The sequence below is a fragment of the Castor canadensis genome, chromosome 4 (genome assembly GCF_047511655.1).
Source record: "Castor canadensis chromosome 4, mCasCan1.hap1v2, whole genome shotgun sequence".
NCBI classification, from domain to species: Eukaryota; Metazoa; Chordata; class Mammalia; order Rodentia; family Castoridae; genus Castor; species Castor canadensis.
Window position 1 is genome coordinate 171,904,781 of NC_133389.1, and position 27,682 is coordinate 171,932,462.

Sequence of the window (27,682 nt, forward strand, 5' to 3'; positions counted from 1 at the left end):
TGTAGGTAGAAGGATCACAGCCTGAGGCTGGCTCCTGCAAAAAGTGAGAACCTATCTAAAAAATAACTAAAACAAAAAAGGGCTGGGTGTGGGGCTCAAGTGGTAGATTGAATTCAAACACCAGTATCTCAAAAAAGAAAGGAAAAAAGGAAACCAAGTAAGGCATGGGGGTGCATACTTGTAATTCCAGCATTTGGGCATCCAAGATGGGAGGATTGCAAGTTTGGGATTAGTCTGAGCTACATAGGGGGCTACTATTCAATAAAAGAGAAAAGCAAATGCAAAGTAACTGTGTTTTTTATTTCTATTAACAACAAAATACTTCTATAATTTCACATCTCATCGCTTTTAAAAGCACATATATTACAAATAAAGGTACTCCACAAACTTTGAAGGTTAATATTTAGCAATATCTTTTTACACATACACAAATATTTTAATAGATTGGTATCTGAAATGTTATTCATATAATTTTAGTACGGTCATAAGTCTTAACTAAAAACATTCTTTTAAATTTGGTAAAAACCATATATTTTACAACCTTCTATTTACATTTGAAATATGCTTCAATGTTACAAAAACATTCCCTTTGACCTTTAAAATATATGTACTAATACTGGGTAATGAACATACTATAATCCACAGCAAACTCAGAGTTTGCTTTTGAGCTGCACATTCATTGGAATTTCATGGCAAATATTCAGTGTGGCTTGATCAACACTGCTCAGAAGGGAAAAAAAAAGAATTCATAGGAACTGTGCAAATTCATAGGCTGGCAAAATTCTCAAGCTGGCGAGGTAAACAAAAATATGAACACCATAAAAACTTCAAATAAATTAAATCTGTCTTTCTCTTCCCCAAGATTAGCTGCAAATTCAGAAAGTCCTCTGAGAGGTGAGTGTGATGCTACAGAGCTCCTGTCAAACTTCAGCACTGCTGGGTGAGATGGAGACTGTGGGCACAGCTGGTGTCGCCTTGCTAATTACACGTGTGCAGGGCCGCTCCACCCCGCGCTTTGCTGGGTCGTCCCTGGCTGTAATCTTAAAACAGTACAAAACACAAGGCGATAGGAGAGAGGTAAACTTTTACATTCCTAACACAGGATTAAATTATCTTTACTTCCCATGGAGTGTATGTAAATTTTGAAAATGCACTTATCAAAGTAGATCTCAAGGATTTTTTCCCCAAGCCCATGTGCTAGTCATTATGGCAATATTTAAAGTAGTTTCACAATCCTCTTTGATGATCAGATATAAACTTACAAATGTTTGAATGAAACATAGGAATGTAGTTGAATAATTTCAGATTTTATTCTATTCAAAAAGTTCATAACTTATGTTGTCAAAATCTATAAAAGGGAAAACATTAAAAACCTCATTTGAATGTTTGCACTAAAAGAAATATAAGAAAAAATTACTCTTGACCTGATTTACTTGAAAATAATGTTAATATGATATGACACTTTGTTATTTGATCTGTTGAAATAATATGTAAACTCAAGGAACAACAGCATCCACAGAAACTCCAGGCTCCTCCAAAATGTATCCTTGGACAGAAGAGACTTAATGAATATTGTAAATTCTTAGCAATGAACATTGTCCCACTAACTTCCCATGTCCACACACTATGCTGTAACTGTTAGCTTTACCTCTCTTCCAATAGAGAAGGGGAATTCTGATCCCCATATTGCACCTGGCATCTGAACATCTTATGCTATCAATAAATTCTTCTCATGATCAGTGCCGCAAATAATGTGGCTGATAGTGTGCTCAGAGTATCCAAGAACCCAACAGCAATATGTCTTCACATCTCACACTGTTGGCACTGTAACAGAAAGGGTCTGTTCCTTTCTCTATATTTTAATTTGGCACTCATCACAGCTGGCTTCACTTGGCTATCATTCTCACCAAAATTTTGAATACACTCCAAACGAGCATCTTATATTTATGCTTCCTCTACAGACTTACATGCAGTACTTTGGCCTCAGCCAAAGGAAACTTTTCTTGCTTTGAGGGTACTTATGAAACAGTGTGAAATTGTGGCTGCTTATAAAAAGATATTATTGCCTGTCACTACCAATTCATACTACTTGAATAGAAGCCCACACTAGCATACATTTTATCCTGTTCTATCTCTTCCCTTCTACTGACAGTTCTTTACTAAGTAGATGGTTTTAGATACTCTACTAGCTAAGACTTTTCTGGACACGCTTGGAGTGAATTGCATAATTTTATTTTTCTATTTCTATGTCTATCAATTTTAATTGTTTTTAGTTTTCAAAGTCCACTTATATTATGTATGTATTTGTTTCCTGAGTCTGTGCATGAATGCATAAGTGGGGAACACATTCCCATATATAATCACCTATGTGACAAATCCCCATCAAAGTTCAGGACCAGGAGAAAGTTTATCTTTCCTGCCAACAGCTCTGTTTTGTTTTGTTTTGTTTTTTAACTAGAGAATAAGACCTGTGCAATCCATCAGGTTCTTTTCTTTGAGTTAATTTCCAGGAAGCATAGAGTCAAATTTTGCTTCTTTTAGAAAAGATTTCCTGGAAAAGAAATTACTTTTCTCTTCTTTTTGTCACTTGGTCTTTGTATTTTTGTTTTAGCACTTTGGAGTATAGTGTACTTTGTTTTGGGAAAAAATGGGCTCCAATACATTTTAGAAATTGGTGGAGTATGAATTTTCTTTTTAAAAGCTAAGCTGTTAATTTTAGCTTTAATCACCAGGCTTTTGTTTTCCCATTGCCCTGTCTTGAAATGGAGATGAAGTTGTTTTAATTGGATAAAAACTTATAGAACACTAGCTACCATGAAGTTCATTGGGAAAAACAAACACTTAGGAAGAGATGGGTGGACAGAGGGCCACAGAGGACAGAGTAGACATAGGAGAGAAAAACATACCACTTTTGCTCACAGTACTGAGGGAAATGCTAGACACAGAGGAACAGAAGCTGTATAAACATGGACCTCGACAGAGCTGCCAGGAAAAAAAAGAGAAAAGCATTTTTGCCAGAAGTTTCAAAGTCAGACATGATTTACAGTTGGAGACAGCATTCCATCACACCATTGTTCCCAGCTTTTATACCCACTGTTTGTTCTTTTCTGTTTCATTACAAGATTTATGATTTTCCCTCACGCCTTTAAGATACCTAGAGTATTTAATTCCCATCCCCCTTCGAAAATCCCAAACCAAGACTATGTTCACTAGCAACCCTATCCAGGGAGATTCCCCCTCTCCAACCATTTCTTTCTCTAGCATTTATGGTACACTAAAGGTATTAGTGGAAAAAGATGGAAAAGAAAAAAAAAGTAACAGTTTATGCAATTAGAGAAAAAGATGCAATATGTTTCATGTTCTGTGAATATTGTTAATTATGTTAGGTAATTTAAGGAGAGAAACTAATATTAAGTAAGTGACTACTAAGTAGTAGGCATTACTGGGAGACTAACTCAAGTTCTGTCCCTTAATTATTCTGTAAAGGACATATCTAACTCCTGGAGGGGGCCACAGGCGAAGGCATGTCCAGATAAGAGTGTGAGGGATTAAGGATTAAGGATGTAGACTTGACTTTCAACCACTTGATTTTTAGCATCTCTCCCTAACACTGCAATTACTGAATGGTCACACTTTGCGCAAGCCTCACAGAACATGCTGCTGGATGCATGCCTGACATCATGGATGACTTGCTTGTGGGGTAGGGGGAGTTTTATCTCAATTGTGGACATCGGCAGAAGGCCTAGCTTCTGCAGAGGAAGTCTTTTTTTTTTTTTTTTTTTACAGTGGCTAAGTTTTTATTTTAATCTTTTTTTTTTTTTTATTATTCATATGTGCATACAAGGCTTGGGTCATTTCTCCCCCCTGCCCCCACCCCCTCCCTTACCACCCACTCCGCCCCCTCCCTCTCCCCCCTACCCCCTCAATACCCAGCAGAAACTATTTTGCCCTTATTTCTAATTTTGTTGTAGAGAGAGGATAAGCTTGGGGGTGAAAGGCCATGAAAATACCTAAGGCTCTTCCTGAATAATATAGTACAGAGACCCCTAGTGGCAGAAGTGTGGAACTCCACATCATATCTTGGGAGTTGTGCCCGCAGCAAAGATGTGGCAACAAGCCCCAATGGGAGTTCCCTCTGAGCTCCTCAATGTCTAATCAGATCCACATATTCTAGAAAACCAACAGTCCATGTGGCCTGTGTAAATACCTCTGAAAATTTTGGAAAGTATTTGGGTTCTCATATTATTTTTCTCTAACTCGACCTCTGCTTTGAGCCAAGGGCTGTTGCGCATGGAAGAGCCACAAAATGCTGATGTAAGGGATAGTGACTTCTGCAGCAAGGAAAGAGACTCTCTCCTCCAGTCCTTCTAGCAGCGAACACTCTCTATCTGCTGATGGTGCGTGCCACACCAGGAAAGCATACCTGCTCATTCATGATGGCAGAGAGCTCGCTGAGCATGTCCTTGTAATGGGACCTCAGTTCTTCCTGGTACTCCAGCTGGTCCTCCTTGATGAGGTGCTCATTCACATCAAGGGCCTGCCCACATGCATCTGCAAATTGCCTTCAGCAACAGTATTAAGCAAATTAATAACTAGCTGTAGGAAGAGGCATTTAATTCAGTGACTTTGGGTTCAAACTTGGACTCCTAACATACTTTTCCATCTTGAAGAGGGCTGGTTAGGGTTCACGGGGAATTCATACCTCCATGTCTAAGGAGTTCAAGGAAGAATATTCCAGCAAAGAGATTCCTACCTGAAGATTTCCTTCAAAAGTTTTACTTGGTTGTCAGGGTATTTCTTTGCATTAGTTTCTTCAAGAAAAGCTCGTGCATAGGCCATCGGCCCAGCATTGACCTATTGGAGAGAAGAGAATTGGTCTGAGGCTGACCTCCTTCCTGGAGCCTTCTCCACAGTTGGAAGAATGGGCAACTCATGGGGCACCCTCATGCTCTCACATGACTTGTGGTCCATTATCCTGTATTTCTATTGTGTCTGGTGTTCTACTAGTCACTAAGCCACTTGAAGCATGTAGCAGAGCTCTGACTTCCCCTGCCACCACCCCCAAACTTGGTGTCTTGCCAGCCCTTCATGGCTGCACACTGCTTGAAGTGCTGTTTTCTTAACAGCTTTGCAAATCAGACTCCCTTCTACTAACTTAAATACATTCACAGTAATTAAAGTTAATAATTGTGACATCAAATGTCTGATGTGCTAGTTAGTTTTCTTTTCTACTTACATTAAAATAAACACATGACTATTGTGAAAAGTCATTCCACAGAGATAGTGGTATACGCACAGCTTGAGAATTTCTTTGCTGTATTCCACTTGGCAGTCTAGTTTAGATTCTGGCCCAAGTAGATATTTGTCAGGTTTGCTGAATGAATGCACAACATTGTTTTTTTTCTTTTCTTCAGTGCTGAGCGTTGAACCTAGGATTTCACATGCACTAGGCAAGTGCTCTACTACTGAGCTATGTCCCCATACCCACAACACAAGATTCTATTCCCACTCACACACATGAGCAAGCTCACACTAGTGGAGGAATTCATTTTCCTTACTACATATAAAATCAATTAATGTGACTGTGGGGCTTGGGAAGGAAAGGGGTGAAGGAAGGAAGCTAATGCATCTGAGCAGACATTAGGAGCCTGGAACCACAGGCATTGCCAGTGCAGAAGATGAAGTCATCATTGCTGGGATTTCTTCTCCACATCCATCCTCCACTTTCCTCCGCTCAGCTAGGTGCCTAGAGAAGCTGCCCTGTGTGCAGTAAGACATGGTTCCCTTGGCTTCTGGCTGTTTTTATTTTTATTTTTAAAGATTTTGAGGCAGTCAGTGGGGAACACAGCTAAGAGGAGTGCAGAAGAGGATCATGAACTCAGTATCAGAATCAATGTCACTGGGTTTTCCTTTTGTCTCAGCTTCTAATATAGTTCGGCAGGGGCACTGTTGTTGGCCAGCCTTTATGTAAAATTTTAACACTTTATGCATTGTGGAGTTGGGGGTATCAATTTTGACTTTTATAATATTGCATTCAGATATTATTTTTTCTTGATTACTGATTAAATTTGGTATCTAGGAGGAGTGCCTCTCTGTAGCCAACCTAGTACAAGTCAGGTTGGGGTATTGAGCCCTGGCTTCTTCCTCTTGCAGAGGCCACACACACCTACCCTCACTAGCTCCTCGGCTCCCTTCTCTGCTTTCTCTCAGGCTCCTGTGTGGGCATCTTTAGGTCTATTGGTGACAGCTCCTCCTGAATGTGGCTAACTAACCTCTGCACCAGTCATAGCTGGTCTTCAATGCTGCTTGTGGTTCTGCAAATGTTTATTTTATTCTCCTCCATTACTCACTGCAAGCATGCCATCTGCTTCCTGCTGCAACCCTGACAGCCAGTTAAACACTAATGCACATTTTATGAAGTAGTAAACACTCTTTTTTGGATTTGTTTTGGAATAATCTTATAAGGCTCTCTATGACAGATATGTACAGGAGTGCTGTGTTTATTCATTGGTTCATTCACTAGGATGCAGATACAAGACATAGCTTCTCTAGAGAAGACAGGATGGGTGGGATCAGGGAGAAGAAATCTTATTTCAGGTAAACTTATAGGAATTTCTATAGGTGTCTGGCATTATCAATGTGCATTTATAACTAGACATAATTTCAAAGATCCAGATAAAGGTATTAGATGGCATCACAAATGGTAAAAATGTTTCTTATACTCTTTGTAAAAAACAGTTCCCAGGGTGTTTTTTACCAGGTTTCAATGGCCACATGCATGTTAGCTGTGGTGCTGCTTACTAACCTTCACGCTGACGCTTCCTTGGAGTTTGAGCTGCAGTCTGATCATGTCTACCTCATCCATTGTGCAGAGCTGATTAAGTTCAGAAACCTTCTTGGACATCTCATCAATTGCCACTTCAATAGGATTCAGGTCAGTGCTTGACTGGCTTACGACCTGGATCCTCTTCTTCACATAGGGGAACAAGTGACTCGCTGCATGAAAAGTCGCACAGAAGGACTTGGGGTTGGTGAAGAGTCAAGGATTCCCCTGAGAGTCTAGAGGATCTTGTGCTGTCTCATGGAAAGTAGCACAACGATTTGCATGTTTTTCAGGTGTGGATTATTTTTCTCCTAGGGCCATCCTCTCTCATGTCTCATATTTGGCCCCAGCTACTTTCACTTGATATCTCTTCTACCTTTCCCTACTTAACACCGACTCATTCTCGGGGCTGGATTAAGACCTTTACAGTTGCTAAACCCTGAAAAGATTACAGCCTTCACTGAAACGTCACCAGCCCACAATAAAGAATGGTCACATAAATGCTGAATAGAATGCATAGCTTTTTTATCGAATTTTTTTTTATTACAAAAGTTCTGCATCTGCTTCCTGAAGGTAAATGCTACTCATCCCAGTTCAGTTCTACTGCACGATCCAAGATCATGCATCTCTCAAGATGGCTAGGATGCCCTCTTCTCCAAAGAGCCTTTGTTCATTTCCCTTCAGCTGGCTAAGCCCTTCGGTTGTGTTCCTATTTCTTTATTCATGCTGTGCCCACCACAAATTCTTGTTTTACTTGTCTCTCTCTCCTACCAGACTGTGAACACCATGAGAGCAAGAATCATCTTAATTTGAATTGCCAGGAAATGGAACAGTACTCAACACTTAGTAGGCACTACTGTCTGTTGAATAAATGAAAAAATAACAATGTGACAGAATAGATCTAGATACACGGTATGGGACATTGCAGATGTCTGCCTGCATTCGTTTTAGAGATGAACAATGTGAATTTCAGAGTGGGTGGAATCTCGCCCCCAAACACATACTGCAGATATGTGCTAACCCCCAAGAAGCTGAGGGTAGATTCAAGGAGAGGAGAGAAGAGAGAAAAGTTCAGTGCCTATGCCTTTCCCAAGACACTGACACCATGACCCTTATGAACAGCCAGTCTGAAGGGAAGGCAAAAGGTGAGCAAGGTAGCTCTATGGACAGTGTCTCCTCTGACTGCCTTCTCAAGGTCTCTTCCAACAGAGAACAAAGAGAGAGGAAGGAACCTGCTATCAGCAGCAAACATCTCCATGCCATCACACTTTGCTTACTTATCTGCAAAACTGAATTAACGTTTGATTCCACTAATCTAGCTTAATGATAAAGCCTGCTACAGCATGGGTGTCCTATAGGCATGTGGACGCTTGGTCTCACTCAGCACCTACTTGTCAGGATTGTCCTCCGCTTGCACTGCTCTGCCACTCCACCGTGCTTCTTGCCTGACAGCGTGAAGGGCGTCTCAAAGACAAAGCGGCTGATGTTGTGATGCATTTCAAAATCTGTCTTCCGGTCGTCTATTTCCTTTTCTTCAAAGAACGGTGTGACATAGGTCACTTGGATGTAGGCATATTTGGGGTCCAAATCCTTGGGGTTTACCTGTGTTAACATGTGGGAAAAGAAAAAATAGTGAGCCGTATATGTATTTTGAAGGAAATGCCTGGCTAGCATTCTGGGGAGGACATCCCTCTTTCTTTGGTGGAAGATGAGGTATCACATCAAGTGAGAACTGGGCACAACCTCGGAAAACCTGGCTGATGGAGCTCAAGCAGGCCAGTGTGGTAGCCTCACCAAGTCCTGAGGCTCTTTGGTGTCTATCTGGGGCATATTATTTAATCTTTCATTTTATTTCTGTTATGAAACCCTATGGCCTTTGTGTGGAATGCCATTCTCTTGAAAATGAAAACACTTTCTGCTAGTCCTTCTGTGATTTAGCCATGTGCCTAGACTGGGGCCATTGGCTTTGGGCTTGTAATGCAGAGGAGGTTCCCTGTCTATTTAGGAGATTAGCTAATTAGACTGTTACACGATGGCAAATTTTTGTATTTTCCATGTTTCAAATCCCTTCTCTTATGGGCAAATCATTCTATCCAATTTATTTATCAATTCTGCTTTGGTGACTAGGCTTGAAAAATAGGAAGGTAGATAGGCTGGATGACCTTAGATAATCTAGGGAAACTGCTTGGGTTCTCCTTTGAGGTTGGAAGGGATGATTGTCAGCCTCTTTCTAATGACAGCTTAAAGAATTTTAAAACTTCCAATTTTCTTTATCTGCTCATCCACTGCTTATCCAATTCTAGGGATTTGAGGAACCACATTAACTTTTTGTAATGCTACTAAGAATTACACTGTAAAGTGGGTATACAGTAACCATTTACAGATTACATATGGAGGCTCAGAGAGGCCCATGAATTTCTCCTAGATTACCAGCTAGAAGTTGTGGTATGGTGGAATGAAAACCCACGTTGCTCTGACACCAAATCTGGCATTTTTCTCATTCCATTAGGAACTCTACCATAATAGTTCTGTCTATCTGTATAGGAAAGTTGACTTTACATTTCAAACTATGGAGGACAGTGATAATCACATTTGTAACAATTTCTGCCTACACCTAGTGATCTTGTGCTTAGATGCCTACAAATACCATCTTTGTACAAGGAGAGAGTGGGGAAATGGCCTTTTTGGTGACCCAGTAGAACTGCATACCACTGGGAACAAATCAGATTTTTCAGCTCCATCTTCTGTCATATTCTTCTGTCTAACCTGTCTTTCAAAGACCCACCATTCTCTAAATACATATACTTCTTTCCTTCCTGTCATTGCATGTGCAGGGCTTTGAAGAATTCCCGTTGCTTCCAGCAAACACCTTTCACCTTGCAATTCCCAGCTTAACGATCACTTGCTTTGGGTAGCATTGCCTAGCCAAAATGAGTTTGTGGAAAGTCCCCTGCCTTGCTTTCCCTGTACTACTTGGCCCATGTCTTTCTCATGGCATTTCATTGCATTCTAGTTAATCATTTGCACAAGAGCATCTCCTTTTAGCTCCAAGTGAACTGGGATGTCTTCAAGAAAAGGCTCTGTGCTCCAGCTCCTAGTTCTAGGCCTGACCCGTAGGTGCTTAGGAGACATTGGCTAAATGAATAAGAGCATGTTAGAAGATTTTGAGTAAATTAGAATGGCTCAGGGAAGACTTCCTTGATTGAATAAGTATTTTCAATTTGCTATTTCCTTCAATTCTACCCTTCGGCCCAATTGCCATAACACTTTGCTACTTGAATGCAAATAACCTATGGGAAATGTAGAGGTTTTGTTAAGCTGTTTTTAAGGTGACAGAAAACTTACTCAGATAAAAGTTTATAATGTTTTTGATCAGAACAAAAGGAAAAAGAAAAGAAAAGGAACAAATCACTATTCAACAAGCAAAACATCCAAAATACTTTTGGTAATTTACTTTGTGCAATCAGAAAATTAAAACAATAAATAGTTATATAAAAAAAATCCCAAAAAACAAAACAACCAAGTCAAGTCATAGCACTTGAATGAATACTGATTTTCCTCTACCTTGTTGGAGTCCTGGATTATCTTCACATTGTCTGCTCCAAATTTATCTGCATAGAGTTTGAGTAGTCTTTGGGAAATCTCGGAGAGACCTGTCAGCTTAGGCTCCTTATAGATATACTCTTTACCTTCCTCTTCTTCAAAAAAACCCTACAGAAGACACACAATGAACCACTGGTTTTATCACAGAACTCCAGTTACAAACTACAAGCCAAACAAAAAAGTTGTTTGCTTAAAAGATACAGCCAATCTTTTGGTTGTAATCCAAGCCATTGATTAGCATCCTATAAAATTCAAAATCAGAAAAGAACCAAGGGAAGAAAACAGATTATGATGTTATAAACAAACATTAATGTAAACATTTCCAAGCCAGGCCATAGAACCTTATGAAATATCTTACACACATTTTCTCTATTTGTAGAAACCAGTGGTAATATCTGTATGCATGTATTTTGGAGGAAGAATGCCCTCTTGTGGCAGCCTTGGAGGAGAATTCAAAGTCTAGAGTAATGTTTGTCATTATTCAAAGAGCTTCTATATCTTTTTAAAAAATACGATCTACTACAAATCTTTGAAACCAGCACAGATAACACTGCATGGCATGCAAAGGTATCTAAATGGGTTGACATGCATCCTACATCATCTTGGATGAAAAACGACAGCATTTTGTATTGTTGTCATTACAGAAATGACATGTGGTATGTTCCTAATTACTGTTATGGGAAAATAACTTTATATTAATATGACTCCAAGGACCTAGTGCAACTTTGCTATATGTAACTTAATCACGCAATTTACTTTGATAAGTCTTTCACATCCTTGAAAATATAAACCTTACAGGATTAAAAATAGCAATTATGTCATCATTTTTACTCCATAAGAGCAAGTGGGTTTTAGCCTCTATAAATCTGTCTGGTTTGAAGCTGGGGAAAGGGAAGATCCCATTATCTGAAGATAACAAGTGGAAAGTCTTTATAATTCATTCTCTTTGAAAGCGACAGAAGCATTTCTTTTCCTGTGGAATGCATTTGGCCTAAGAACACTAGATAGAGTTGAGAGTGAAGAACCCATGTTGCTTCTTCTGACTGCAGATTTTTCCTGCAATGAAACGGATTTTTGAGGTTGAGTGAAGATATCAGAGGTCAAAAAGAAATGTAGCTGTATTTTTAAAAAATCATTTTTGACTAAAAATATTCACAAAAAAATCATGGACAAACTGTCCTAAGGCTGTATTTTTCACAGGCGATGTGAGACAATTTAAGAATGATTAAAATTGTGTCTGCATGGTGCTGTATACTTTCAGAGCCCTTGCACACATGCACATGTGATAATCACTAATAGGACATTGTGTATCATAAGACAGCTGTACATTTGCAGAAGTCAAGACACAGGGTCCATTCCCCAGCACTGTTCTTGTCAAGCGGGTCACTGCCTGTTTGCTATCTATCTTCCTAATTGATTTTAGGCTTTCAGAAAATATGCCTTGTTCAACAATACATGTCCTGTATTTGGCACACTGCCTGACCTTTAGGAGATGTCACTGTATTCATTGAATGAATGAACAGATAAGTGAAATTGTTCTTATGGGACATGTATGTCAAAAAGGCATGTTTGCTCCAGATAACTGGAAAAGATTCTGTTGCTTTAAGTAAAAAGCATTTTTGGGAATAATTTCTTTAAGAAAAATTCAAGACCTCAAACAATTGGTTGTGAGTACTCCGATCCTAAACTGTTAGAGGGTGACATCTGATGTTGAATCATGAAAAGCAGCTCCCTGTCATTGACCTAGACTTTGTCGTGGTGGAGAGGTCTGACCCCATTCGCATTTGACTTCCTGCCTGCTGTGGTTTTTTTGTTGCTGTCTTTGTGGAGTTTTGTCTGATTCAAGGTCAGAAGTTAGTGGCTAAAATTGACAGACTGACACATCAGAGAAATAAGACTTCTGAAGCCATCCACTGGAATCCTCAGAGGGCTGCAGCTGAAGCAACATTTACAACTTCAAATTCAGTGAGAAAAAATGCCTCCAAATTCAGGAAAAGACTTTTTTCCCTCATGGATGAAAACTAGTATGAAGAGACACTTTCACTGCGAATTTTTCCCCTGACAAATTTCTGAATCCAGGGTTAGCAGAAAGTGAGTGAAGAGAAGCAGGTTTTTACTGTCATCATGACCCTTGTGGCCTCAGTCATGACCTGGGGTTTTCTTTTATCCCTACTCCTTGGTCTGTAGGATGGGAAAGATACAGACTCAGGAACCTATTGGGAGGACCTATAGACTGGTATACTGGGAATCTTAGCTTTGATGATGATGGTAACAATGAAGAAAAATTCCAGGTCCATAAAGCAATTTGAGTTCTGACTTATATATAGATAAACAGCTTAGTGCAGGTTTGAGTGGTGAAAAATATATACTTTCAGCTTGTGAAACTTGCATCAGAGCTACAATCTTCCTTATTTAAAAAAATCTATTTATAGTATTTCAATGTTTTGGTAAATGATTAGCAATGATTGGAACTTGTTTTTTAAGAGATTGTTTAATAACATGAGTAAGAAGGAGTGGTATAGCAGAATAAAGAATTTAACCTGTCTGCCAGAATTTGTGTAAGGTGCTTTTGGAAGTACTCACGGCAACTATGGAAATACATGCCTACCTTTCATCTAGGGAAACCATAAAGGCAGAGCCCACTGAGCTACAGGGCATTATCTGAAGGAAGGCTTATAACTCCAGCTTTGTCTATAGAATAAGTGATTTATGAATGGAACACAGGTGTGAAAATCCAGGGACAGTTTTCCATTTGCTCTAGCTCCAAGGTTAAGAATGGGCTGCCTTTCAAGGCAGTGGGAAATGAGGCATCTGTTTGCATTTCCTTGGTTAGTTTGATTTTTTAAAATGTGATTTACATGCAACAAAAGTCTTCATCTGTTGTAGAAATAGCACACTCTACTTAAATAAGGACTTTGAGTCAGTAGAGTTAATATGCATAGATTATCAAAACTCAAGGTGATTAATCAGGATAAAAATGTGCTACGATAAACTGACAACTAAAACCATTGACTCCTTAGATGTTCTTGTATATATTCAGAATCTTGCAATGTCCTCGAATCATCACTGGAATGACAAACATAAGTGTCCCTGCTATTATATTTGACTGAAACAAAGTTCACAAACAAAATAATGCATTCCAAGAGGAATCTAGTGAGCAAAAATAGGTCAGAAAATGTTAACAATAGGCTAAATGCCTCAAGAGAAGCTATAAAAATACAGAGAAATGGTTCCAGGTAAATATGAATTCAATTATGATGTCTGACTCCATATTTTTATATGTAGTCAAGATCAGTGACTTTCAGATCCATGCAGAGCTGGAAGGGTATATCACATGCCAAAGTGGAGATGGCAGTTTTTGAACCACACATGCACCTCCCGTCCTTCCCCCAAGTTCTTTTCTATTCAGATTCTGAGACACATCTACACTCAAGGGGAATGCTGGAGTCATGGCATCTCTGTCTTTGATGCATACAATAAAATTCCCTCAGGTCTTTCAGCTAATGAATTCCAGAGGTATCTGATCTTCAAACTTATGCACTGGGCACTTACTTGCTTACTTTCATGCTAAATACCAGGCCCTAAGAATTTCATTGATTTCAGAGGATGTTTGATCAGCACTGCTGTTTCATTACTCTGGAAAGGAATCCCTCAGGGAACCCGGGCAATGCTTTATGAAGGAGCTATGTGTAAAATTTCCAGAGCCAACGATACCATGAGCTGTGTTAGAGAAACCTTATGCTGTGCAAGACTTGCATTTTTAAAGCCCCTTCTGTGGAAGAACAGTTTTCAACTTGTTTTCTAATGTCTGGCTCATTGCAGACACAACTAATATTAAATGCCCAAAGCCATTTGATAAAATGAAAGTGCTAGTCCACACAGGACATGAAAATATGTAGTCAAAGGCCATTGTGGAGGCAGAGGCAATTATATCCCCATAAACTTTTGAAGAAGATACATCAATGAGGATGTTAAAGGTGAGTGCTAAAGGGATGTGCAGCACCATGATAAGTAAGAAATTATTTCTGACTGCGAGGATTACACTAATAGGTGAGATTTCATCTTAGACCTTTGGAACTTTCATTCTGCACATATTTGGGAGGATGTTCAAATTTATTTTGCATTTATTTATCACCAAGTATAGCAGGATATGAACTGTATGCTCCTGTTGAATACCATGGTTCATGCTTGCCATTTGTGCTCTGGGACAGGCATCTGAATATCATTTGAGGCTCTAATCTGTTGTTTACCAGGACAAATTCCACCTGTTCTCTTTGTTTACAGGCAGCTGAAGGTTGAGTTTATGGAAGGCCATACTTAGATGTAGTCTCAGGTCTGCACATTTAACAAAATACTTTGCCTTTTGAGCTCAGATTGAAAATTTTTATCAAAGAAAATTTAGTCTTAGCAGCATTAAAAAACAGTGAGGAGCACCATCAGCACTAAGGAATCCTTTACTAAGGAATCTGAAAAAAGAACAAAGTCAGGTCATTGAAAGTAGCTCTTCCCATTCCTTCCCCGTGGCCCCCTCAGACTATTTAGTACAAGGGTTTTCAAGGATTCTTTTAGTAGGTAAGTTAAGGACTCATGAGCTCAAATTTATAAATGAAGGTAGAAAGTACCCATATGGTATAGACGTAGGAAGGAATTTAAAGAATTACAAAAAAGTATGCAATGGTCAGGTAAGTAGAGCTGAATATGTGGATAGTGAAGAAAGTGGTTTTTTTCCTCACTTAATGGATAATAATGATGGAAAACCATATAAAGTTTCCATTTTGTAGGTAAAAATGGTTAAAGAGAGGCAATTTCATGTCATTCAAAAGGTTCTTCTTTTTCTGAGAGGTGTAGGTATGGGTAGGTTATTTGGCTTGGCTTATTTTCCAAATATCTTACCTTGCTTCTTTTTGAATCTCTGGATATATTACCTAATAGGTGAGGATTTATTACCCTGCTTATCTTTTTGGGAATTGATGCCATCATCTCTGAGAATGCTCAGAGTCCACCACCATAGAGAGCCCCATCTTTCCAAGATGCTCCTTGGAAAAGAGGAAGGTCTTTGCAGGGCTTTGGGAAGGTGCCCATCAAAAGTCTTTATGCCAACTTCTGAAATTTTGATCACCTTCATCTTCTTAATAAGCTGCAACTCATAGTGGCCTGAAATAAGCAGGCAATCTCCAATACTAACTCTACTCTATATTTATGCAACATATTTCACGTCCATATTTATCTTTCTCTCTCTCTTTCTGTGTGTGTGTGTGTGTGTGTGTGTGTGTGTGTGTGTGTGTAAGGCTTTCAGACTATATCTCTACATTTATGGAGAAAGATAATAGAAATGAAAAAGAAAAGATACATTTTTGTAATTCAGATAACTGGAATAAATACAATTTAGTTCAAGAAATGCAAGATGACTTCAAAATAAATGGAAGCAGGATTATTTCATCCTTTGTACCAAATGTTGATTTGCACAAATATGTTAAGGTTCAGTAAAACCACACGAGGGAAGTGTGAGGATTATTAGAGCATGCAAATGGAGAGAAAGAGAGAGAGAGTGAACTTACCACAGCCTGGAACAACCAAGACCAAAAGAAGAAAAGAGTAAACATCTGCATTAAAAACTAGTTGGAAAGCAGCAAGATTTGTTTCCACCTGTTTAACGAACTGTATTTTAAATACTGGTTAGAGAAACCATCATGTAGCAACCTGGTTTTCATGACCAAGGTATTAGTGGGAGTTCATTACCCTTTCATTGGCAAGATCACCTGAAGAGTTGTAGTCTCATCTTAGCTAAACACACACTGTGTGCACCACTTGCCTACTGCTCAGTTAGCCTGTGGTCATCTCCCTTGAAGCCTTGGCTTTCATCTTCTATACTCCAATGCTTACATCCCCTTCTGGATGGGCCTTTTGCATTTTTCTTGCTAATGCTTCACCAAGATCACAAATTGTGTAGTTTTTACATAGCTTCTTGGGTACTATTTCCTCTCTTCCCTCCTCCTCTCCTGAAGACCCCACACTTCTTTCTTTCTCAATGGACACTTACACAGATAGTTCAGATTCCTGTCCATGGATCTCTTCCCCCCACCTCTTTGCTCCAATCTCTACATTTAGCTTTTTCCAATAGACTATGTTCTTCTCACACCACCAGGTTTCTCTATTTCCACCTTTCTGATGTTGCTGTGAAGTAAGAAAAATCCAGGTGGGATTAAATTGACTATAGTAGATCACTATTCATTGATAATTTCCTTTCCAAGGTAGAGAGAATCTAGCTTTATTAATTTGGAAGTTAATATTAAGCCTGCTTTTTGTGAGCACAGAAACATGTATGTTTTTCAGAAGACTTCAGTGGGGAGTGATCTGTAATGACCACGGTGGAGGAACACTTCACATGATGGGGTGGGAGGGAAGAAAGTAAGATGCTGATAATCATTTCAATTGTGAAAATAAAAGACTGGCATGTTTATCCACAGGCTCAACAGTCTAAAATACTTCTGCTGGAATAGAAGAATGTTATAAGCTTTTCTGAAAAGAAGGATGGTGCCTGGGTCCGTCCATTTAAAATGCTGATAGGAAGAGACATTCATAATTAATACGTAACAAATTCACTTTCACCACCATACTATGGTTAGCTAAGATTTTCAGTCTTGTTATTGCTTATGCAGTAAATTTAGAACGATTTTTAAAATTACGTTGACCTGCAACACAGGAGACAGAATAGCCATATAATGTTCTGCTTAGAAACAGTGGTGAACTCAGAATGGAGAAAAGGAACTGCATGATTGCAAGGTTAAAGGTTTGAAATGGTGGCATCCATGGGGATTTTTTTATTTCCTAGAATGCTATGAATGTCATTTCTTAAAATATTCAATTTGATATGCTTTATTACATAAACCTATAGTTAGATATTTGGGGGATAAACCAGAAAGAAGAGAACGCTGAAAAATAAGCATCCTATACATCCAAGAAGTTAGAAATCAGTTTTATTAAGCTCAGCTTGTATTAAGTCTTATGGATTTCTCTGCACATTTATTTCTCAACTGAGTACATTCCTGTTGGCAAGTGCATACAGACCCTCACATCCGAAGAAACACTTGAATATGCTCAGACATACCTCCACCCCTTCACTTCACTGGAACTTATAGTCAGACATCTTACAAAGAATGAAAAAACATATTCAACAGAATTTACAAACCAGGTTACCTCTAGTGAACTTACCTGCCCATAAAATGCCACACGATAATAGCGACCAAAAAGCCGCTTCTCTGAATTCACTACTTCTGCTACTTTTAGATATGATCGGTGAATGTCATAGTAGAGATCTGACAATTTCTGAAATCATAAACCAAAGGGTTTTATGGAGATGATGCTAACATAAGAAGAGTTTTAAAACTCTAAGTAATCTGACAACTTAAAGTAGAATGTTTTAAACAGCTTCTAGGGGTATAGAATACATACTTTAAAGTCTCGTTGCTTCTCAAAGACAGCAATGATGGGCTTGTTGACATCAGCGATGAGTTCATATCGCTCAGACTTCCAAAGAAACTCCACACACATGTACAACTGCTCCACCAGGATATTCTGCAATTCCCACAGAAAAAGCGAGATCTTACATGATAAAAGTTGTACATCATTCCTGAAACTTGCATTCTCAACTGTTGCATCATCAAGCATTTGCTTAATGGATTCCCTATTTTGTTATATGCATTTACAACCCAGCAAGAGATCATAGCATCATCTTGGACTCTTCCTTTTCCTTTAACATCATCCTAACTACTGGCCCAGATGTCACAACAGTTCTAGCACATCTCTTGTTTTCTCTCTAGTTGCTGTTCTCTGGAAATCTTTCTTTCTAAAACAAGTATCTGATAATGAGAGCTCCACCTCTATAAACCTTTGTGGGAAATCCAGTCTGTGTATTGCTCTCTAACCTGGTATTCAAAGAGCCCCACAGTCAGGCACCAACATTTCTTTCAGCATCTGCCTTGACTGTGCACTTTGGCCACACCATACTGTCTCTCTTCAATGCTTTCCTGTGCTATTGTTGAACCTATAAGAACCTTCTTTTATCATTTCACGCCTTCAAATCCTATTCAGTGCAAAAGTATGAAGAGCTTTTATTTATTCCCATTCATCCCTATTCTAACCAGTTTCATGTAAAAATTATTTGCTTTTTAATTGCAATGATATATCATGCCTCGATTTATAGCTATTGGACATCTATTTCTAATTGGCCACTCCCCACCCTAAAGGAAGTCTGTCTCAAGATTCTAAATTCTTTAACAGCAGAAACTATGCCTTATTTATTATTTCCAGCCCTTAGCGCCAATATCTCACATAGAGTGATGGTATATGAATTAATAAATATGTTCAACTAAATCAAATTATCCAATCTCTAAAGCAAATGCATAATCCTCTTGGAATGTTTCCAACAATGTCTTTTAAGACCAAGTTCTTAAACATTATTAGAAATAATTAATAATTAATATTAGTTGCAATATACACTAAGTAAAATTTCACCAAAGTCTATTCCCCAAATTTTCACTCCATGTCCTTTTAATAACACCTGTGTAATAATAAGATTAAAAAAATATATCAAATGAAATGTTTTATTCCTTGATGGGGGAACTCTGCTTTCTTCACCAGAATTGTTGTTAAATAATTCTCAGTAGAAATCTTCTTTTTTTTTGATTAATGACAAATAACCACACTTTGCATATCAGAAAGTTCTTCTGTATAAACTTGTGAACCATTTTGGCTCAAGTGCATATATAAATAAATCTGCTAATGCATTAAAAAAAGCTGTGACCAGCTCATAAAATTTTTAACATCTTTTTACCACCTTTACCAAAAGACTAGAAGCTGCAGGTCTTATAGAAGAGCTGACCATGTACATTTAGGGTCATCTTAGAGTAGTAAAGAATGCTTAGCTTAAATTTTTGTTGAAAAATATGCTTTATCAATGGAATATGATATCTATTGATCTTGGCTTAATTTTACCCTTAATTTAGTTTTCTTCATGAAATCATAATACAGAGTAACTTTATCTGACTTTTGAAAAAGCTTGATATTACAATTCAATGTATCTTTTTATTCAATCACCATAAATTAGATCACTTTGGTCTAACCTCATTATATGGTATATCTTGCATTCCAGAATCCTCTTTCATTGCTCCTTCTTCTTTAATATTTGGTGTGATGCTCAGAAAAGCTGGCCATCCCATAGAGAACATGCCTTATGAAAATCAATCAAAACAAAATATTGTTTTAGGCAAATCCTGGATTATATAATCACTTCCTTCTTGGTGCTACAAATGGTAGTATTATAACACTCACAAACCAACAAGATGGTTGGATTATGGCTATTGAAAAATATTCTCTGTCAGTCAGTCAGAATTCCCCCATTTATAATTTTTGCGTCATGTTCAGTCGGCACATTTTCTATAAAGAGCTAGTACGGGATTGTGGACAGAACATAGGTAGACATTATTCTAATTCTCTGGTTTGATTAACTATTGAGGCTGTTTCCTTCTTTTGTTAAACTGGAGGCATGAATATCTATCTCAAAAGATGCTGAGAGGATTCAGAACATTAATATTTAAGTAAACATCTGGTACCACCAGAGCACTGTAAAGTTAATGCCTAATACTCCTAACTTTTTACCCTTTTGTATTACTAGAAACCTTCTCAAATAGTCTTAGTATCCTGGCTAGAAAAGCTTAAAAAGACCTGGCTTTCTCTGTATATATACTATGTGTGTGTGTGTGTGTGTGTAGATACATACAGATAGAGGGAGGGAGGGAGGGAAGAGAGAAAGGAAGGGAGACAGGGAGGGCAGAGAGGGAGGGAGGAAGGTAGAGAGAGAGAGAGAGAAAGAGAAAGAGAGAACCTAGTCAATACTGAGTAATATTCCCATTCCCATTACATAGGAGGGGCATCAGATGGTAATGGTGAGTACTTCGGGTTACAGGCTGCATTGACAGACCAGTTCTTGAACTTTGGCTCCATCACCAGCCAACCCTAATCTATGGACAGATTATTTTGCTTCTCTCAGCTTTCTTATGCAGAAACACAAAGTGATAAAAAGCACCTAGCTTATTGTCTTATTATTGGCAACTAACTGAGATACTGCTTGTACAGTGTTCAGTGCAGTGCCTTCCATATGGTGAGTGCTTTCTTTCTGACTTGTAGTTCATACTGTCATGAGATGATTTAATTTTTAATAATCAGCTCATTATGTAATGAAATTATCACTCTCAAAGCAGGCTGGCAGTTATAATTATAATAACTGTTGCAACCTAATCCTTGCTTTAAAAACTATACTTTTTTGGATTTTATAATAGTATTCCCTTGGTAATTAAACACATATATATATATACATATGCATATTTTTATTTTGAATAATATTATCTCATTTACAAATTAAAATAGATTCCCTTTGCAACTTTAAATAATTCATTGATTTCAGAATAAAATCCCAATGGCAGACTGGCACATATATTGGTAGCTAAATATGGCCATAACTCATCATCCTGAAGACTGGATAATACACAGCTCTATTTGCTGAGAACTTTTCAGTACTCTAAACTTCATACATTTCAGATGGGATTTGTGAATGGCAGAAGCATAAGGTTTTTGCACAGTTATTTCTGTAGGTCTGAGGTAGTTTTATCTTCCAAGAGTAGGTTTAAGAAGGTTTCATTGAAGCAAAATTTAAGCAGCAACTTGATTTCCTTTGCACTAGGTGTGAACAAGCACAGTTAGGTCACTCACTTCCTCCACCCGGAGTTGTTAGTAATGGATTGCTATCACAGGGAAGGGTATCCTCTGGGAGCAGGGATGGTGTGCAAATCTTTTCCATTTTCCAGTAACCTATGGTAGTGCAAGATGAGGTTAAGACATGGCCACAGGTTTTTGTCAATAAAAGCTTATGAAACTACAAACTGTTAATCAATGAGACATTCTCAGTTTGAACTGAGAAACTGACTGTCCAGTTAGCCTTTCTGTACACATAATAAATACGCTAATGGCACGATAGGTAAAAACTGAAAGTACAGCTTTATGAGAAATACCTGTGGAAGTGAATGTTACTTAATGCAACATAACTAAGATTAATCAAGTGTAAAGTTAATAAATTAATCTTTAGTTTCAACATGTGGATTTCTGGACTTCCTCCCCCACCCGCCACCAGCATCTTACCCTTTCTTTTCAGATACTCTGCGATAAGTGCAGCTATATGGATGTAACACATAGCAGCCTGTAACAAGAATGGAACAAAGATTCAAAGGATGGATTTCATTCTTCCTCTAATTAGGACTGGTCTTCCAAGGGGAGTCAGTATTCCATGTCAGTGTCAGGATATGTTATTTAGAAGAATTCTTTGTACTGGCAGGATTAAAAATTCAAATCAATTGGATATCCAAAAAAGATCACCATCAAGAATAAAATGAGTACTTGGGATTTTGTTTATTTTTTTGTTGTTATGGATATAATTTTGAAATGGATGAATGATCTAGCTTGAAGAATTTTACCACAGAATTACCTTCTTTCCTTAATATGTAAGCCTAGATTTTAAAAAGTCCACAGGTCTCTTCTTCTGAAAAGTGTAAACTCTAGTGTTTAGACAGAAATCAAAAATAAAAATTTTCCTTCTACGCTTTTCTACTTCCAGTGATGGTTCTTTTTTGAATTTCCATTGTCTTTAAAATGGTGCCTCTCAAGTTTAGCACATCATTAAACAGTGTGACCTGGTGTAACAGGGTTACCGCCACACCAGATGACACTGGTATTTTATTTTTTTCTAATATCACTTACAAAGCTTTGAGCTTTGCCAAACACATACTAAGACTTGTTGGTTCCAAATGTCCTTATGAGGTCTAATGGAGGGATTTCACCAATTTCAGAGCAGTCCAAGGAATTTGGAATTGTTCATTCTTGTCCTCACCGAATTGTTGCCAAGACAGGCTTCTGTCCTCTGTTTCAGAGTCCCTGGTTACCAGAAGAACTTCACGTTTTAAGACTATCCTAGACATAGCTTTGGGCAGAACCTTCACATTTGGTAAAAAAAGCCCTTGGGCACTACGAATTGCTGCATATAAACTCATCAAGTGGTAAAGGTGAAATAGAAAAGTTAGGTATTTATTGATTTTTAAACTTCACACTGTGGACTGTCCTCACATGATACTAAGGACTATTAATGTCTCCATAACCAGTTCAGACTAGCTGCAATGAGGTTAGATTTCCTCTGCCTGAACCTCACTTACTTACCATGTAGCAAGTTCCCCCACTCAACTCCAATTGCAGGGGAGTTTGAAAACATAGGACATTAATTTATATTACTCTTAATTTCCAGACACTGTTATTACCATCCTCCTCAGCTTCAAGATTTTAACATGCAGTCCTGCATTGCATTTCATACAAGTTCTGTTGCCCTTACTGAGTCTGGCTCTTACTTGATATCATTTACTTGGAGTCAGGAGACCCTTGAATTTCACATGCAAACCTACTGGTTATAATATATTGTTGGGTCATATATACATTAGTTGAAAAATATGGAACGTTTATAGTTTAGGTGAAAATTCAATCATCCTGATAAAGAGGACTATGGTGATAGTGAATGGGTGGAGCCTTTGCCAATCACCTCAGATAAGTCTCCGTTTCTTGCGTGAATCTTGGCCATGCTTTCCAGCCAGGTCCTCCGCAGTTCAGGGGTGCTTGCGTAGGAGTTTGCCAGACTGTATTGGAGGTCCACCAGCATCTCAGGGTCCTTCTCATGCTCCTTCATCTGAGCAGTGGCCATCAAAACAGTCCTTATACGTTTGGTGAGGTCCTTCACCTCTGCTGGGAAATTGCTATTCTTTGGAAAAGAGAGAGCCTGGGTCATTATCTATATTGAGTTCATTTGTTAATGTTTAGCTATGCTTATTACTTATAGCTTGGCATCAGTTTGTTGTATTCTATATATTGTTCATAAATGTGTGCATTCTGTATATTGTGATATGTATACACATCTAGAGATAGGAATCGTAGTAGACCACTCTTTTGTCTTCTAGCCTACCTTCTTTTTTTTAAACAATTTTATTAGCATATAATAGCTGTACAGGGGACTACATTGTGACATTTGCATATATGCTTAAACTACATCTTAGTTGAATTTACTCCCTCCATTATTCTCCTTCTTAGAACAATCTTTCCACATTCCCCTTCTTAGAACAATTTCGACAGGCTTCATTCTTCTATTTTCATATATGGATACAAAATATACTACCATATACACACTCATTTTCCCTTTCCTTGTGCCCACCCCCCTCCCACTGGAACAAATCCCAGAAAAGATTTATTTTTCCCTCCTGCTCTTCATTATTTTTCATTAAGTATATATTGATAGTCCAATGGGGTTTTGCTTTGGTATTTCAGGTCTGTATATATCATCTAGCCTACCTTCTTCTAGCCAACATCTTGCTTGTCCCTTACATCCTGTCCTCCCTGACTCTAGTTCATGTGATCTGAGTAAGACTAACTTCATTCCTAGGCACCATGGGAGGCATATGTTCTGGCCCCAATCATATTCTTTGATTTCCAAGGCCAAGTGATTAGCTTGGGGACAATCATATGGTATGTGGGTGGATCAAAGAAACAGTCTCTAGAGACTTTAATTGGTATTATTGAATGAGAAAGGAAAGATGAATTTGTCAAGAGTATGTTTATAAGTGAATCACTATTTCAGGATATTTATGGTAAATCTTGTTATATACTGTTCAACCACTCATCTTGGAAATTCAACTTGAAAGATCATATGCAGAAAGTGTAAGAGCTAATTATCAATTTAAATAAAGCAAGTTAACATAAATGCTCAAAGTCTCAAGAAACTAAGTGCAGAATTCATATACTTTTAATAATTTTGATATCTCACAGGAAGAATTCACTTCAGTTTATTTCTGGTTATTTAGTAAAAGCCCACAAACCATTTCTTACTTTCATTTGTTTGTCTCCGTTGGCAAAATTATTGGTGATTGCAAGGGAATGTTGAAACCGAGAGCCTCCAATTCCAGCATCGGCTATTAACTGGCTTACTGCTTTGATGAGCTGAAAGAAAAAAGAAAAATTAATCCCCTAAAGCAAAATGAGAAGTAATATTTCTAAAGAAATTTACCACACTGGATTAATGTGTCATTAATTTCTCTCTGAAAGTCCAATGGATGGCTTCTTTATGTATTAAATCTTCAGAAGACCATTCAATCTAGGGCACTTCCTGTAATAGTAAATACCTGAGGAAGGATGCAGAAATCTTGCAACCATGGAATGACTTTGAGAAGTGGTGGAATTTGGCCTCCTGGAGCTAGCCATGGTTGACCAGATTGTCTATTCTATGAATTCCCAGCAGAAGAAAGGGAAATACTAGTGGAGATATGGGCTCTGCTGATCTCTGACCAGCTGTGCTGTCCTGTCAACCAGGACTAACTCAGATGGGCATTCTTCAAAGAGGAGTCTGGTGGAGGGAGGAGTTGGTGACTCCTTGTCTGGGGATCAGAGACTTTGATCACTGCTGGAACAGATTAGCATTAATGAAAATTGGTAGCACTTACTTGTAAGTGGGACCGGACAATTGACTTCTGTTTGTTAAATTCAAAATTCTTCCTCATGAAGAAGTATAAAAGTGCTGAGGCTTCAGTCTGAGTTGACCGTGACCTGTGGTTACAGCATTTTAGGACTTCATAGCAGAATGATCCACAGAGGTCAGCAGGCCCTTGGAAGAATGCTGAAGGAAACTAGGGAAATGGAAGAATGGGTGGGGTGAGCAATGTGCCTTCATTTTGCTCTGATAATTCTCATATTTAAAAAAACCTTCTTTTTTAAAAAATAAAAACCAGCTACCCTTATTCTATCTGCAAGGAAGGGAGACATAACTTTTTAAGTCTAGATTTAGTATTCTATATTCTTCCTAGAAATACTTATTCTCTAAGTTGTAAGTATTGCTTTGTATCAATAACTGATGACAACTCTGAAGTACCTGAGTGACAACTTTGAAATATCCTCTGACATTGTCAAAATCACGTGTGTTATTTACAAGTGTCTTCAAGGTGGGGCTACTGTCATATGGCACCTTCAACTTGACATGGTGGATATGGCACATGAAGGTACACTTTTTACTTTTCTATGTTATAAACACTAAGAACCCAAAGAATTGGTGACCTGATTTTATTTCCTTTTGATATCCAAGCATACAGAGTATCAAATCATTTTGAGACCAGGAATCAGTAGCTAATAAAACCAAAATAGAAAAAAACAAGTCTACTTACCTGCACATTGAGAGATGCAAAGATTATTATGTGATTATTATCATTTTTTTAAATTGAAATTTCACTTGATCCTGGAGTATCCTTACCTTGCATACAAACAATCTCAAAGAGGCAAACACGTGCTTCAGTGCTGTGGCAGACTGATTGACTTGGAAAAAGAGCATGTAGGTATCGAAGACCCTTTTCATCAGTGAATTTTGACAGTCAGATTGTTGGAGTTGTCTCTGGAAATCAGCATAGGTGTTGTTTAGAATACGAGAAAGAACACTGGGATTCCCTCACATATATTTATTATGTGGTAAGCCCAATTATGGGTGTTAGAAAAAAATACTGAGTAAGAAAACAAGGTTCATGTTCCCACTGAAATTTACATAGCAGTGACCAAAAAAGTGACTAAATAAGACAATAAAGTAGAACGATGTGATACGAAGTTACGCTCTGGGTAGAGTACTTTGGCAAGGTGGTCAGCAAAGACTTCTCTAATGAGTGAATGGACACATGAGCTGAGGGACCCTGTGTCAGATGTATCTGGGAGGAATGTTCCAAGGGGGAGAAACCGCTGGTTCAAAAGCCTCAGAATGGAGACAAGCTCATGAGTTCAAGGTTGAGAAAGAAAAGCAGAGTGACTGGTGCATGGCAAGTGGGGTGGATTCAGGAGCGAGAAAGAATATGAGGTCACAGATAGGCAGGGTTTATAGGCATTGAGAAAGCATTTGAAATGCTTGTACTGATGTGAGCCCCATACCCATTAAGAAATAAAATATAGTTTTGCTTTTTTAACCACCATGCTGACATTTCACCTGAAAACAGGGCTTTCTTCATGTAATGTTGTTGGACATAGAGACTTTATTCAATAGATTTGACTTTTCCTGGCAGAATCTTTAATATCGGGTCATTTGATTGAGATGCAAATATTTTCAACAGCAGTACTGAGGTATAACTGACATATAATAAATTGCACATGTTCAAAGTGTACAATTTCATGAGTTCTACATTGTTATGTACTCATGAAACCATCACCACAATCGAGAAAATGAACATATCTGCTACTCTCAAAAGTTAAAAAAATTTTTTTGTAATCTTCCTATACTTCCTTCACATCCCTAGGCAACCACTGATCTGTTTTGTGTTTCTACAGTTTTCATTTTCTAAAATTTCGCACAAATGGAATAACACAGTATATGTTCTTTTGTTGTCTGGCTTCTTAAAGCTTCATGCCTGTTGTAGCCTGTACAAGTAGTTTCTTTCTTTTTATTGCTGGGTAGTGTTGTATTGTGTGACCAAGTCACAATTTTTTAAAATCCATCCACTTGTGGATACATCTGGGTTGTTTCCAGCTTTTTTGGGGGGATTATTTATTCATATGTGCATATATTGGGCCATCTCTCCCCCCTGCCCCCTGCTCCCTCCCTCTCTCCCCCATCCTCTCACTTCCAGGCAGAACCTGTTCTGCCCTCTTCTCCAATTTTGTTGAAGAGAAGACATAAGCAATAAAAAGAAAGACATAGTGTTTTTGCTAGTTTGAGATAAGGATAGCTATACAGAGAGATTCCTAGCATTGCTTCCATGCACAAGTGTATTACAACCCAAACTGGTTCATCTCTAATCAGACCTCTTTACTACTTCCTGGTCACCTTCCCATAATGACCTCTGCCAGTTTAAGATTACTATATTTTCGGCTTTTTTTGATACTGAAAATAAAGCTGTTATGCATATTTGTACACAAACCTTTTGATGGACATATGATTTCACTTCTTCTGGGTCAGTACCTAACACTGGAATGACTGGTCACATGATAAGTATACAGTTAACTTTTTAAGGGACTTCCATACTGTTTTCCATGGTGTCTTTACCATTTTTTCTTCCCATGGTCAGTGAATGAGAATTCTGGTTTCTCTATATCTTGTCAAAACTTAGTATGGTCAGTCTTTTTAACATCAGCAATTGTAATAGGTACATAATG

General features: G+C 38.2%; 1 protein-coding gene across 13 annotated transcripts in view; it reads right to left on the reverse strand.

Annotated features, from left to right (window-relative positions):
- Nucleotides 1-279: 279 nt before the first annotated feature.
- Nucleotides 280-27,682, reverse strand: part of Dock10 (dedicator of cytokinesis 10) — a 247,620-nt gene continuing 220,217 nt past the window's right edge. For 6 of the 13 annotated variants that reach the window (XM_074071858.1, XM_074071857.1, XM_074071855.1 and 3 more), the window contains exons 42-57: nt 25,806-25,943; nt 25,006-25,188; nt 24,395-24,505; nt 23,061-23,276; nt 21,620-21,677; nt 21,194-21,292; nt 19,549-19,655; nt 17,879-18,001; nt 17,639-17,752; nt 10,388-10,534; nt 8,215-8,425; nt 6,806-6,996; nt 4,754-4,854; nt 4,424-4,562; nt 2,907-2,982; nt 280-1,040 (exon numbers count right to left, since the gene is read on the reverse strand). In XM_074071858.1, the coding sequence (XP_073927959.1) occupies nt 979-1,040; nt 2,907-2,982; nt 4,424-4,562; nt 4,754-4,854; nt 6,806-6,996; nt 8,215-8,425; nt 10,388-10,534; nt 17,639-17,752; nt 17,879-18,001; nt 19,549-19,655; nt 21,194-21,292; nt 21,620-21,677; nt 23,061-23,276; nt 24,395-24,505; nt 25,006-25,188; nt 25,806-25,943 (2,076 nt within the window). In that variant the 3' untranslated portion in view covers nt 280-978. The other 7 variants (XM_074071859.1, XM_074071856.1, XM_074071854.1 and 4 more) reach the window with 3 other exon arrangements.